General features: G+C 42.8%; 1 protein-coding gene across 1 annotated transcript in view; it reads right to left on the bottom strand.

Moving 5' to 3' along the window:
• numbl (NUMB like endocytic adaptor protein) overlaps positions 1 to 15,311 on the bottom strand; it is a 35,925-nt gene that overhangs the window by 6,397 nt on the left and 14,217 nt on the right. Inside the window, 7 exon segments of the mRNA XM_022196635.2 lie at positions 595 to 852; positions 854 to 867; positions 1,955 to 2,162; positions 4,107 to 4,247; positions 7,262 to 7,336; positions 8,755 to 8,829; positions 13,378 to 13,528. Coding sequence (XP_022052327.2) covers positions 595 to 852; positions 854 to 867; positions 1,955 to 2,162; positions 4,107 to 4,247; positions 7,262 to 7,336; positions 8,755 to 8,829; positions 13,378 to 13,528 — 922 coding nt within the window.

The following is a 15,311-nucleotide window of genomic DNA, read 5'->3' as shown; positions in this document are numbered from 1 at the left end:
AACCAGCATCTGCTGCTGAAAAATAATACTGAAGCTAAATGTGCTCTGCATCCCTCTCAGTGGCTGCATAAAAAATAATTGTGTGGACACATGTTTACAGTCTCCAATCGTCCAAAGCATTATTTATATTTTGCTTTGGACGCTCCCCTTAATGCAAGGTCAGGGCAGGTCAAGATAAACACACCACTGTTGAGTTAAATAATACAATTTGGTCTGGAGTGATGGAAGTGCAGAACGAATCTTTAATATGGTGTAACTTAATATGGCTGTGAAAATATCCTTTCCACACAGTCACGAAATTACACATCTAATGTGGAAGAGAAGTTACAACAAGCTAACACAACAATGCTGTCCCTGTTTACTTTTTTAAAACTAATGAAGACACATTTATTACTACGGTGACTGGAATGAATGTGAGTGAAACTGTTTGCTGGAGAAGAAGCTGAAGCCCTGGAGTTTTTGAGGCCTTCCCCAGACTTTCAAGGTTAGGAACCTTCTGGTGCTAATGAATGTGGGTCTCTGGGTTCAGAAGGTCAACAGGTGTCTTCACTTTGCCACCATTGTGAGCCTATCTTCAAAAGCATCTCAACTCACCAGGGTTCTTGTCCTGAAGTCGGTCTTGCGCTGCAGTGTGGATGGCAGGTCGTTGAGACGCAGTGACAGCTGCCTCTTGAAGGGAGAGTTCTTCTGGGCTGAGGGCCGGAAATCCCCCGAAATGAGCCTTGAACGAACCAGCTGCTCGATTGGCGCCGTGGCGACGAGGATGGCATGAGGCCCGCCTGGTTCTGGGCGATCCCATGGGGACGCCGCACCTTCGGGTGGGAGGGCGGTGCCAGGTGGAAGGGCTGGGATGCACCGAGGGCTGATCTGGAAGGAGAAGGAGTAGCAAGGTCATTGCTGTTCATAACATGTGATAATGAAACTAGCACATCCTTTTGCTACAGACACCCCTAGTGTCAGTCTTTATTCCATTACCTTTGTCATTTCCTGATTCCATCACCACTTGTCATCGATTAGTAACTATATGCAAACTGACCACTACTATTTCTGTATTTACACATGGTCCCCTCCCAACTGTCTGTCCAACTCTAGAAAAATGTTTGATTGTAAATGTTCTGGGTCGTCCTACCGTCACAGACTTGCACTCTTTGTTGGTCAGCCACCATTCACCACAATACCAATGAAACCCCCACTACAGGAAACTTCGCTTGAGGGTTTTGGGTAAAATTTTTTCAACATGTATAAATCCATCTTCATCTCCTTCTGAGATCTCCTCATATACAGTCTGTGCTCACGTACAACTCCAGAAACCTGCTTTCAGACGCTGTGCTGCTTTGAACTAGAAAATGTAGGCCGTCTTCTTTTTTCTTTAACTTTATCAAACAGCCGTAGCATCACGCAGCATTGTGTGATCTACAGTGGTATCATTGTGTCGAGCTCAGAATGAATTCAGCATCATCAGAATTGCTGTTACATTTTTATTTTCGCCAAATATTGTTTCCAAGGACAGTTTGTTTATCAGGTGTGCCAAATGGATTATCACTGAACCTTTTCAATTTTGCTGCTTAGATGCAATGATATTTGCAGTAGTGGCATAAACTGATCCAATCACTAAAAATAAGGACAGAAAATACTTCATGAAAACACTCATTATTATTATATAAGTTACTGTACAGTGTGGTCAATACTAAGATATTGTGTATATATGCAGGAGGGTCAGCACTATTGTTACAGTGCAATGTCTACAGTTTAGCTGCAACTATTTTCTACTGAAAAAAAATCATTAATATTTCTATCTGTGGTTGGATCTGTGAGCCCCGACCTCACTGGACATCAGCTCCCTCCCCTGCATATACTGAACTGAACATTCAATCAGCTTGATCTGCATGTGCTTGGCATTTAACATTTTTGGAGTCAAGTCTCATTTCCACCTTTATGAGCAATAATTAATCACCTTTCTTCTTCTCCTGCAGCTTGTCATCCCGCTCGCTGCTGCTGCCCTGCTGGCTGCAGGAAGAGTTGCCGCGGAAGGAGCCCTCACGCACGAATGAAGTGCGACTGGCGTCAAAGGAAGCCGTCACGCCGCACTCCTTCTCCCTGCGCTGCTTCCTCTCCAGACAGGCGGCAAAGGCACAGCCAACTGCATGGCTCAGTCTCTCCCCCTGCAGCAGGGAAAAAAAAAAAAAATTCAAAGCGCACACCTTCCCTTAACCTGGAGGATCATAATTTGTCACATATCGCTGTCATTTGTTCAGTGATTGTTTTCATGCCAACATTCAAATCACATTCATACATTTGTGTGAATACAGCTTAGTGGGCTCAGGGTGCAGCTATTAACCTCAATTAGTTCATGTTGTCAAACGTCAACGTGAGTTCATGCCTCTGGCTCTGAATGCAACTAATTCCAACCTAAGTTGCGCAATTAATCTGCCTTCTTTCTCACTAAATCCTCAGTACTCTGTCTGCCTGCTTCTCCTCTTCACAAAGACAGCCCTGACAGCTATAGGAGAATCGGTTCGGTTTAAGATGAGCAGATAGAAATATACACAGTGTGTAGTGGAAATGGAGACAGACAGAGATGGGCGCATACGTAACTCCACAGGCTTCTGTCTAATCCTCTCCCCTAATCCCACAGGTCTCTGCTGCCTTCTCTTCCCTCCACATTAATAATCCAACTCGGAGTCTAAGCTGATGAATCTACCGTTGGGCCGAAACCACAATGCACCATGACAGCACGGGTTCTTTCATATTCAACCCACTCATCCCAAGGTCAGTGAAATGGTAGCCTCGCACAGCTGGACCTACAGTACCCCCACAGTGAATCACATGGAAAACAGAAGTTTGAAATCAGCTATTCTAGCAACATTCAAGAAAAAATGTGGTGTATCGATTTGTTTGGCCACCCCAGCTGTACCTAAGACATTAGTGCTACCGAAAGGGTCGGTGTGAGCAAACAAATGGAATCATAAGAGACTGAAGTGTATGTTAGTGTCAGTTCAATATTTAAAATACAGCTGAAGATAAGTACCGTTTTCATCATTAGTTTTTCCATTTACTTCTATTAACTGATTAACTGTTTAATGTGAGAATGTTTTTTAAAACGCTAGAATGTTTCACCAGGAGTGCACAATGATGGCCGTAGTCTAAAAGCTAAAATGATGCAATTCAAACCAACAAAAGTGAGAAAAGTAAAAACCTGATCATCATTGAACTGGATATCAATCTGTGACACTGGCAAAAATATCATGGAGAGCTCAAGTGATACGATTACTTTGACGATTACAACCTGAATGAGAACCCCCAGTGACATTTTATAACAATGTAAATAAACTGAAATCTAGACTTGGAAAAACTAACTCAGAAATATGTTGTGTGTTTCAGCTTGACACGTCTGGAAAAGAACAGGAGTTTTTAAAAACATCTAATATGATTGTTTATTCAGTGTTTATTTCGCTCAGTCCCCTGACTATAGTGGTTAAAAACATCTGACTGCTGTAGGCGTTTCACAAAGCAGAGAAACAGTACATGTGCTACTGTGCTGGTACACTTAGAGAGTTGTAGTTTTTAATATGCTAATTAATTATTTGCAGCTTAATTTCACATTTATGAAGGTTTTTGCTTGTAAGTCAGTGCTTTGGATGCCAGTGTGTTTGAGAATATGTAAAGTCAACTCAAAGGAGCCAATTAACAGTAATCCCAACCCTCAAAACCTGTTTTAAAAGGCAGGATGACCTTTAAAATACACAAAACTACACCATTTATCAGGACCAGAAACTATAAAAGCAGAAAGAATTGTTAGAGTATAAGCTTTCTAACGGTCCTTGAACATATCCTGAGTGGCGTGTGGTTAAAGTTGAGTGTTTTTGTTTCCAAATTCAACTTTGGTTTGTTCTTTTTTTAATGACTTTGCCATTATAGCTGTGTCATACTGCACAGAAGACCTTTTTGGGTTGTCTGTACAGGAGCAGAAAACGTCCAGAAACTGCTTGGAGTTCAGAGGATTAAAGTTTTTTTTTTAGCAGGAATCTACAGAAGCTAGTAGAGCCATCCCAGACATCATGTCAGGATGTTGCTATATGGATACTGAAGGTGAACCGTCGTCTCACCGAGTCTTTCAGAGCCATGAAGCAGTGGCACATCCACCGTCTGGTAGTCCCATCTCTGCAGATGTAGGAGAAGGCCTTGTCATAGTTACGATCAGGAGCGCAGAATGAAACCTTCTCTATGGTCTGGTCCACGATGAGGTCCTGAGAGGGGCACACGGAGGAAACGAGACAGAGTAAGAGCAGGATCAGATCTGACAGCTCTCGCTGTAGAACGGAGCCAATCGAATTGTTCCAGCAGGTAGATTGCATCAAATCACATCTGACACGGTTTTGTCTCCCTAACTGCAGCCTAACAGATGACAAACAGGAAATATCACTTCAAACCTGGGCAGACTAGCTGACAGACTGGTCCAGTACTTGACACACAGCTTTCAATCTCACTTAACCCTACGATCCCCCCCACAGCCCACTCCAACCTGTTTACACATCCACTGATGACAGAAAAGAAAGTGACTACAGACTAATGACACGGAGCCTCTTCTAATCTCTGGGATGTTTCCACTACTTGCCCTTCCTTCTATAAAGGGGTTATTCAGCCGCCTCAGTGTCTATAGTCGCCATAGAAGAAACTAAGAGGGGCCCCTGTCTTTCTCTGTGTACATTAAGGGGCCCTCGGCTCACCTCTCTGACTCACCAAAACACAGAATGAGAAGGAAAACAAGAGAAGAAAGAGAGAGGGTTCACACACTCATCCACACATTTCCTTCCTGTCTTTCAGTGTCTCAGAAAAAAAAGAGAGGGGAGCATGAGGAGAGAGGAAGAAGGAGGACAAGGACGGGAAAGGAGAAGAAAGGAAGGAGGGATGTGAGGAGAAAGAGGTGGAAGAATAACAACCCATTCAGCAAGGGCCAATTAGGGAATGAAGGGGGATGCTGGTACCGAGGTGAAAGGAGACCAGCGTCTGTCTTCATCTCAGTTTTACTATAAACACACTATACTGTACGTATAGATGTGTCCCATAGAGATTTATTATTTTTATGCTCTTCTGAGGAGTTTTTCTGGTGACCTGTGTGGGGCTGAGGGTGGGGTGACTCAGATTGCATCCTTTCGTCACTGAAAGGAAGAATAAAGCTGAGCAGAATGTGACTCAGGCTGCGTCATCTATGCAGGCAAGTTTTACAAAAAACGGCTGAAAGGAATAAGACTTCACTGTTTCATTCTATTGATGGTGCATTCTGAAGGTCATGCAGATCTGTGCGTAACGTAAAACGCATAAACCCAAGTTTACAGGGCACTGGCAGACCGTTAGGAAGGGCCTGAATAATAGCTGTGTGGGTGTTACTAAGAGATGACTCATAGATTCATAGTTCAGAAGATAATGAAGAGGCAGAAAGAAAGATGGAACGAGGCAGTGGTAAGGATCACAACTGATGGGTGTGGAGCCACGTTTTAGGTTAAACCTACACCAATTTAGTTTTCAATGCGTAAATACAAAACCTATGTACATATGTGTACAGTATGTTATCACCAAATAAAGTTATTATAGATGATATTTTATCAGTGGCTCATTTATTGTACAAGCACATAAAAAAAATCTGCATTTATTCATTATTCATCACCTTTCTGACCATCTAATAAATGCTAGTTCTGTATTAATTCTCTTTTTGCTCTGTCTGGGTCTCCACCGCCTCCTGAGGGGAATATCTGGTTATTTAACTGCTTAATGTTTGAATATTAAAAGCCAGCTTGTGACTGATTTTGCCTGTAAGTTGTTTGGCGGACAGCGAATGACAGGTTTTCAGTAGTGCTTCTTTTTGCGGAGGATGAGAGCAGTAAAAGTGAATCAAAGTCGTCAGATTACAGACAAACATGCGCTCTGAAAAGCACATAATCCTGTGTGTAGAGGACTCGAAAAACACCACGCAAAAACATTTTCTACTACATTAAGTTTTTCATCTGAAACTTTAAAGTCATTTAAATGTTTCCATTTTTCACCACGAGTTGGACGCAATAGAGAAGAGGAATGTTTTTCAGACTTGATAGTAAAAGAAGATGAAAAAAGGCAGAAGATAAGTCAAAACAATGCAGACTGAATGCACCAAAACCTTTATATGCCTGTCTTTTGCTGACAATGATGTTTTTCAGTTTTCAGACTAAAGCTGAAAAACAAGATGTTACATATTGAATTACTTTCAACAAATCCTATAAAAAGACCAAATCCTTTGGCACTCATTTTGTAATAAACAGCTGGGCCTTCAGTTTTTAAATACAACTTTATTTAAACAGTGGCAAACAGTGCATTTGGACTATTTTCACCTGAGGAATTTATTAAAATTAAAGGAGTAAAAGTGATGTAGGACAGAAAAGAAAAGAGGAAAAAGGAGGTTTAAAGTGAAGGCAGAAAGGAGGAGTGGGACTGAGAGACTAGGAGAGGTGAGGTCATGTGTGTGGCCTCTGAACAAAAAAAGGGAAGCAAGAAAGAGGCCGTTCTATCGGCTTTGCTCTCTGCTCTATTCTGTGCTGCTCTTTATTCTGCTCTGCTTTCAATGGAGCCACAGCGAGCTGCTCTCACTGTAGGAGGCCTCCCTCTCCTCAAGTGCATGTGTGCGTCTGTGCTTAGCTGATCTTCCCTCCCCCACCAAGAACCTCTAGGAAACCACCGTCACATATGTCCACTATGACACCACACACACACACACACACACACACACACACACACACACACACACACACACACACACACACACACACACACACACACACACACACACACACACACACACACACACACACACACACACACACACACACACACACACACACACACACACACACACACACACGATAGCCAGAGAGCAGCACAATCCTGCTGTTGGCCTTAAGACGGCGTCATTAAACTGGACCGGGAGATTTTCTTAATGGTGTGAGGATCCAAATTGTGTGTTTTAACTGAATGGGAGAATATAAAATAAAAAGAATGGAGGTGAGAAGCCAAAAGCATCAGCGGGCTTGCAGTTTCTATCTTCTGTTGACCTGTCAGCTCTGCTATTTTGCTCTCTGGCTGTCATCTGACAACAGATAAAATACCTGTGTGCTGTGTAAAGTGTAACTACAAGAAACAAATGGCGCTGAGTGAGTGATAAGGCAGAGAAGACAGAGAGGAGGACAAAACAAGAAGATGCAGGCAACACATAGCAAAAAATGCGTTTTCTTACCTTAGTTTTGTCATCCACCACCCTGAGTCCATCTGCCGAAACCCACAGCACTGCTTTTACTGTCTTTTTCCCACTCTGGAAAGACAAAAACAGACAAGACTAAATAATTTAAAGAATTTTGAGCACGTGTTAAGTTGTACAGTACATGTACATGAACCATGTTACCATTGGAACAGACGTTTTCCAAACAAATAGTGTCATCAACAAACTTGTAAGAAAGCAAGTAAAGTCCCTTTTATTTCTATCTGTGGTAACGTAAATGATGATTACATCCTTAGCAGATGAGGTAGTGGAGGGTTAAGATTGGAGAGGCGGGCAGAGGTAAAATCTGTGCCAGCTGGCACTAAGAGGCATTTCTCCAGAGGAGGGCACCAGGCAGCGCTAATAACACACTCAGCATGGGCCACGCTAAAAATACACGGACAAAAAAGAAGAAAAAAAAAAATCAAGGACTCTATGTGAGAGTGGAAGCGTGCATGTGAGTGTGTGCATGAGTCTGCATGCAATTGTGTGTGAGTAAGGGAAACAGAAAGCCGGAGCTCTGCAGGAAATGGCTTTGAAACCCACAGCGAAGCAATAAGGAGCCCCAATTTTTGCATAATCCCATTGACAAGAAGAGAGAGGGAGCAAGAGGAGAAGTGAAGAATCTGAGATGGATAGAAGGGAAAAGAGAGGGGAAAGAGGGGAAGCTAAATAAAGAGGTGGAACAGGGAATCAAAAGAAAAACTCTGGAACAAAGTTTTCCATTTGAACAACTGCAGAGAAGGCTGATTAAGGAAGATGCTGATGTAGATGGAGGATGGAAAGAAGACGAGGTGATGCAGCACAAGAATTAATGCATTAAACAGTGCACCTGTGTGTGTTAAACTGGCTGTGATTCAGTTAGTTTTACCAGGATTTCTCTCAGAGAGGTGTGAGGAATTACAATCCTTCTTGGAATTAAGATTCAAACGGTGTGTTGAAAGCAGAAAATGCACCACTATAGTTTTCATTTAATACATAATAGTCCAGTTTTATTCCACTTATGTGAAGAAAAGCAAATGCAGAGCTACAGATTTGAAGATTGTGAACACACACTCCTGCTTTCTGCACTGCTGAGTGAGTCTGTGTCACTGTGTTCACACGCTCCCTGTCCGAGTCCAGCCTCCCAGGGGTCAAACTGAGTGAGTGTTGGTGTGTTTATTTGTGTGCGTTAGCCCAGATTTAAGACAGATAGAAAATCTGATGAGCAGACGGACAGATGTGGAATAAGACCCACCAGGGAGGCCGATTAAAGCGCTAAAGAAAAGAAAATAACAAGCAAGGAGAGGTGACTGCAGAGAATGAGTGCGTGTTCCTTTGGTCGATACCAGCGGTGCATAAGCTGTAGGAAACTGGGTCTGTAATGAGTTCCAGCGAAGTTTGTAGGTCCTTGGGGTGAGTGTTTGTAACTGCTTCTACACAACAACATCTACCTCCAGCACTGCAGCACAGTATGTGTGTGGGATACTTACAACTTTCAGCTTCTTCACTGCCTCCTCGCATACGTGCATCCCTCTCGACTCCTCCACCTCCACCAACCCCAGGTACTGCAGAGACAAGAAAGCGGAAGCATTGAGGGCCGAAACCAAACACCGTTTTCATTTCACCGTGTTTTCATGTTTTAACAATGCTCTTCATCTAACCTTCATCTAGCCAACGAGGCAGAATGAGCTGAACTATGTCAAAACAAAAGAACGGGGAAAAGTGACATAAAAGCGACCAAAGCCTCATTAGTCCGTATCATTTTTTCAATAAGTGCTCTGAAATTGACAGGCGCGTAGCTATTAGGCAGCCATACTGGATTTTACAGCCGTATGCTGGTGCTGATAATGAGGACAGGGGAGAGAGTGAGAGGAGGACTGGAGTCATTTATAGCCTCACATCCCCTTTTGTTGTCTCTCCAGTGCTCGGTTCTGTGGCGTACGGATAGCCCACGGGGACACAATTAAAGCTCCCACCGCTCTGCTGGAGTCAGACACCAAGTGACGAGGAGAGAAGACGACGACTTGTTGGAGTTTCAAGGAGAGCTCCGACTTTTTAGAAGACAGATCTATCAGCTAGAGCACCTGTTGGAGATAATATGCATCCAACTGTGGCAGTTTCTACGTGAAGTTTGTTTTTCTTGGGAAATGATAGCAAAATTGCCAATTGTAGAGAAATGTCATTATTATATCCACAGGAACGCAGAGGTAGAAAACAGACTGGAGTGAATGATAGGAAGGCAATCAGGTCAGCACGAGAAGCTGTTTTTTGAATCAGAAACTGCACCTATAACACAAGTGATGCCTTTAAAAGGTTCAATATCCAAAGAATCCCTATGATTAGCTATTATCATATAGTATCTGGTCAAAGCACCTCTTGCAGACCTGCTATACTTTCCACTCTCACCGGGTGCCCATGATGTAAATTCATCATGTCCCAAAGACTGCAAGAGTCCGTATGCAGCCCAGAATTGGTGTGTATACAGTGACTACCATCCTATGCATGCTCATATAGAATACATAGATGTCAATCTAGTGTTCAAGTATGGACCAGAGCCCCACCAATGTTTTCTAGTTAGTATACTAGAAAAAAACATATAACAGCAACAGCTATGTGTCCGTGGTGTTCAATGCTGTGAGGAGTATGATCAAGGTTTAAGCCTACAGTCAGTCATATTACAGTCTTTAATGTAACCTAAGATGTTTACTCCACACAGAAACATTTGCGTCCTGACCTTTAAGGCAGAGCTTTCTAAAAGCCGACTCATGCTTTCTGCATCTATGGCATAAAGTTCGCCATCAACATCAGTCTGGAAATCTGTGTGCAGTCTGGCAAGTGCACCAAAAGTAATGCCAGTGGTGCTTAAAGCAAACATTTGTTAATAATAGAGACTGTAGGAGGAGAGTCTCAATCATTCAACCTCTACGACTCATCATCAATGGAGTTGTATAGTCCCTGTAGTACATCAGCGGTGCTTTGGTTTGTACATGTTTTCCAGTGACTTAGCCCAAACACGGTAAATTGTCCAGAAGTCCTGTGCTGTGACCATCGACTGAGCTCAAAAATATCTCACTAATATTCACATATTCACAAGAACCCCAGTGCGTTTTTCTGTGTCCAATATGAGGGTGCAATAAGACCATCAGCATGTCAGGCCAAAGAAGTAAGAACAGAACCACATGTCTGCTGCCCGCTATCAAACTCAACCATGAATTAGCCCTGAGGGGCCCAAAAGAGTTTATCATATTTCATCAGTACATCAAATCTTAATCTAGAATGAAAACAGTAACTACAGCTGTCAAATAATGTAACAAGTGGAGTAAAAAGAAGAGATCAGTACATTTCTCTGAAGTGCTTTCACCCACTACTACAAAACTGGTAAAATCAGACACCCTCCTGTGAAGCCCAAGCTCCTTTCAATTACAGTACTTTGGAGTGCTTTGAAGTTTAAGTTACAGTCAACTCGACCTGTGTGCTTCTTTTAAAAAGGCATAAGTCAAATATTACATGTTCCTGACCGTTTCTTGAATGCTGCTAATTGTAAAGAGTGTTTTGGTGGAGTCATTAATATACTGCAATCAAAGAATGCGAGTTACTGTCAGAGTAACCAGCTGGATTTACGTACAAAGAAGCCAATGCTATGAAAATAAAACAACATCTAGAATTATAGGGCTTTCCCTCTTATATTGTGCAGCAGGCAGACATCAGGGATTTCATACAATCACTTCTAGTAGCTGCTGTTTCCTGTAGAGTCAGTGTTATCACAGCTAGTCAGCATGGCAGCTGGAGATGACTTGAAATATGATATGTGCGCAAAAAGTTTTGGAAAAGCAAACACACACATATCCATATCTAAAAATGATTTCAGTTGTTTCTAGACGGTTGCTCCACCAGTAGTAAAAACTACACCACAGTACTTCATATCTAGAGGGAGTGAAGGTGTTGGGAGAAGGTACCGAGATAAAAACACAAACAGACAACCTGGCAAACCTTACAACTGGCTATTTGACTCCAAAACTTTCTGTATTTCTAAAAGCCATTTCTTCTTTCAGTTGTGAGCTGAAGAAGCAAAGCTTTGGCTCCTCTCGTACAGTACAGCAGCTCCTGGAGAGGCATTAATAGTGCATGACTCATGAATACATTTACAAACTGAAACACAGGGAGAAGGCAGAGATGTGAAAAGAAAAGACGGCCAAGGGAACAGGGAGGAAAAAAACAACACATAGAGAGATGCTACCACCTCTTGCTGTAAAGCTCTGAGCTCCACTTCACTGCCCATCCCACTGCTACCTCTGTGGACCATCAGCACCATTTCCCATTAGCCTGCCTCAGCCGCTCATGCTGCCTTTTCCTTCACTCTCGTCCCGCTTTGTTCTCATTCTGCCTTGTGTTTTTCCTTTTTGTTCTGGTTCCACCATTCAGTCTGCCGCCTTTCTTTCCTGTCGCCTCTCTTATCGAGTCCTATATCTCTCCTCCTCTCTCATTTCATATCTCACAATGTCTCTCAGTCCCCTCTGTGTGCCCTCATCCTTCACTCTGTCATTTCCTGTGGTCTCAGTAATCTATAACCCCACCTCATTGTCACTCCTCCCTCTCTGGCCTCCGTCTCCTACTGTCTCTTCAACAAATCACTCCAGAGATGGGCACACAGCTCATACTGACTATCAGCAGATTGAGTCATTAATAATGCTCTTGTTTGCATTAATTGCACGGAACTCTTTTGGCTGCAGAGCTAAAATATGAGTCTGTCTTTTGCTCATACGTACTTTGATTATCTAATAGTGGTTCTAAACATCAAAGGTCAAAGCTTTAAAACTTCTTGTTTGGCTGTATTATGAGATGCAGTCCATCACACTCTGTTACAATTACAAGAATTCATGCTATGTTCACGGCAAGCTCATTTTTCTCTTCTACAACTCACTCAATTCCCCAAAATCACTCTTCCTGTGCTTTTGAAGAAATACTTATGCATCTGCTCACTGGCTTTCTTGCTGAGGCGTAGATGACAAATTGATACCACTCTTGTGTCTGTTCACTGAATATGAAGCTAGAACAGCCCATCATTAGCTTAGCTTAGCATAAAGACTGGAAGCAATGGGAATAAGATACCTCTGTCTAAAGGCTTGGTGATGTTGTTACTTTTAAGCCCACCTAGTCGTTTCCCCTACTTCCAGTTGGCCTGCTTGTACACCGATTAGCCACAACATTGAAAGCACCTTCCTAATATTGTGTAGAACCCTTAAGTGCCAACAAAACAGTCGTGAACATGGGTGTCCTGTTGTGTCTGGCGCTGGAACTTCAGCAGCAGATCTTGAGGTTGCAAGGTGGAGTCTCATTTATCAGGCATGTTGTGTAGTGCTTTGGTGGAGGCTTGATAAAATTGGGACCTGGGGGGCCACAAAGGTTGGGCCTTGTGGTCTTTGTCATGTTCCTCGAGCCCTTCCTAAGCAGTTTTTATGATGTGGCAGGTTGCACTGTCATCTAGATGAGGTACTATTGAATGTCGTTGCCATGTGTGGGTGTGTTCTTGGTCTGCAACAATGTTTAACATGCGATCTACATCTAGCTAAGAAATTAGATCAGCATATGTACACAAATATCAAACTATTCCTTTAGGAAGAGCAAAAAAAAAACACGATTAACATAAGGCATATGCAAAACATGACCTCAATAATTAAAACATGTTTTGAACGTTAAATCACATGTAAATTAAAACAGTGTTGTGCTACTATTTTGTTATGCAACAGACCTACATGTACAGTATAAATAGAGCAGCAGATAGCCTTGTCTAGAAGCAGATTCTGGACTTCCTCTTCTGTGATGTTCAGGGATAAAGTGCTGATAAATCTGGGACAGTTGCTATTGTTCAGAGTCTGTACACAGTGCTGACATGAGCTGTGATAAATACATCGTAGTCTTGGTATTCACTCTTGATTTACTCTTTGTGTGTGGCCTTGTGGTTTGTTTTTATGAATACACACAGAACATAGTTTATTTCAAATAGGAGAAAAGTTCCTCCTTGAAAATACAAACAGCAACATAAAGGATCTTTTCTAAATAAATATGAAATGAATCATGCTTAGATTACAGCAATGGCTACTGTAGATGCTCACCCGAACAGGAAAGTTGCATTTGCCCTTGCGTACAGCCTCCTCGTCTGCCTGCCACTGGTGCGGTCTGCTGGCCTCTGGCACATAGGTGGGCTTCTTCCTCCTCAGGCTCTGACGAAGCTTGTTCATCTCCGGGGTCACGTGCTCCCTGGTACTGTGGAAACACAAACAATGCTGGTTCATATGTGTAGTACAGCCTAGAGGGGCAAATATTATCTCTGCAATTTGATATTCAGCACTGAAAAAGTGACACAGTGTCATCACAGTCATCTGTCTCCTTTAAAGACACACATAAACAACAATGAAGCAATAAAAAATAGCATTGATGGAGCCTTAATTTAATAGAAAAGCTCATTACAAGCTATTTAAATGCAGCGGTGCCAAGCGATAATTTAAAGAAACACCACTTGAGAGCTTTGTAAAGGGATTATGAGTGAAGAGGGATGGATTTCATTGATGAGCTCAAGCTCATTATGCAGTAATCATCCCCAACAAGGCAGTCGCTACATTAGCGCCATAAACACTTTCGCCATGATGTTGCATTGATTCTCTATCCAGACACAGACTGAACAAATCATACAGGTAGAACATTAATGAGCACAAAGCATGGGGCGCGCTTTCATCCCTCCAAGAAACCTCCAGAGCGCTGAGTGCATGCTGATGAGCACAGACACGTGTGCGCACTTCAATCCTTCTCTGAACAATCCTCTCTAATTAGACCGTTCAGCCTGCTGGCTTGTTTAGCGATGCTAATTTCCCAGCATAATGAAACATGACGCCATCAAAACATGACCTGCTTAAAAATAATAATTACTGTTTTCATTCCTCCACACTCACATTCCTCCCTCAACAGAACACATTAAAAACATCTCCTCAACACTGAATTAACTGCATCACCAGCTGCTTTGTTATCAGAGATTAAAATCTGACTTTATTGCCCCTCTCTCCTGTTGTCTTATGTCCTCAATCTTTCCACTTGTCCTTTTTTCCTATATGAGACATAAGAGATGCAGCTTCAGCTCTGAAATCCACAGCATCAAAGCAGTAAAGACACCGAGCAAAGTCCCTGTGAATACAGCCAGATCACGAAAAAGTGTTAGGAAATAAAATAATAACTGTGGAGGATATAAGAAACATTTATCTCTGTCCCTCTCTGCATTTATTCCTCCATATCTCGTGGGTTAATCGGAATACACAGCAAGCTTTTATTATTTTCTTACCATCTGGTAGCTTCATAAACCGGCATTCTGGCTTTTACAGGGTGTGAAATCACACTAATGTTAAACTGAAAACATGTAATGTCCATGAGTAAAGCAGAGATCTGTATACCGAAGGATAGAAAACTTCTCTCTGCTCTGCCACACACAGGTCGGGGTTTACATGCACATTTATACACAAACAGACACATCACTTCTCATAATCACTGCTATGTTGCTGGTAACGGTGCCAAAGGCTGGTGTGCCGGAAGTGTGTGCAATTAGACGCTCACACACACACTCAGATGTGTGTGCAATGTGCAGTATTCAAAAGCAACGGCTCAAGTGGCTTTACTCATTCCTGGCATGTGAGGCATGCATCCTCTGCCAAGAGCAGACACACACACATATAAAAACACACCCACAAACCCCTCTGCAGCTCAGCGTGCACACATGTCGAGGCTTGTGCCAGTCATTTCCAGGCAGAGCGCCAAGTGACTGGCACCTGGCAGACACCAGCACTGCTGTGGCAGGTGTGAACGTGTGTGTGTGTGTGTGAGACGGGGTAAAAGCAAACCGGTGCATAATGCCTCACAAGGGAGGAAAAAGGGAGAGTTACAGGGGAAAGGAGGTGCTGTGTAGGGAATACAGGATGCCCTCTAACTGCCCTCATATGGTTTGGGGCAGCGGGGGAGGAGGGGGAGGAGGAGAGAACGAATGGGAATGGCGTCTGATGTCAGG

The sequence above is a fragment of the Acanthochromis polyacanthus genome, chromosome 13 (genome assembly GCF_021347895.1).
Source record: "Acanthochromis polyacanthus isolate Apoly-LR-REF ecotype Palm Island chromosome 13, KAUST_Apoly_ChrSc, whole genome shotgun sequence".
NCBI classification, from domain to species: domain Eukaryota; kingdom Metazoa; phylum Chordata; class Actinopteri; family Pomacentridae; genus Acanthochromis; species Acanthochromis polyacanthus.
Note: the sequence above shows the minus strand (reverse complement) of the source record. Positions and strands in the feature narration are given on the sequence as shown.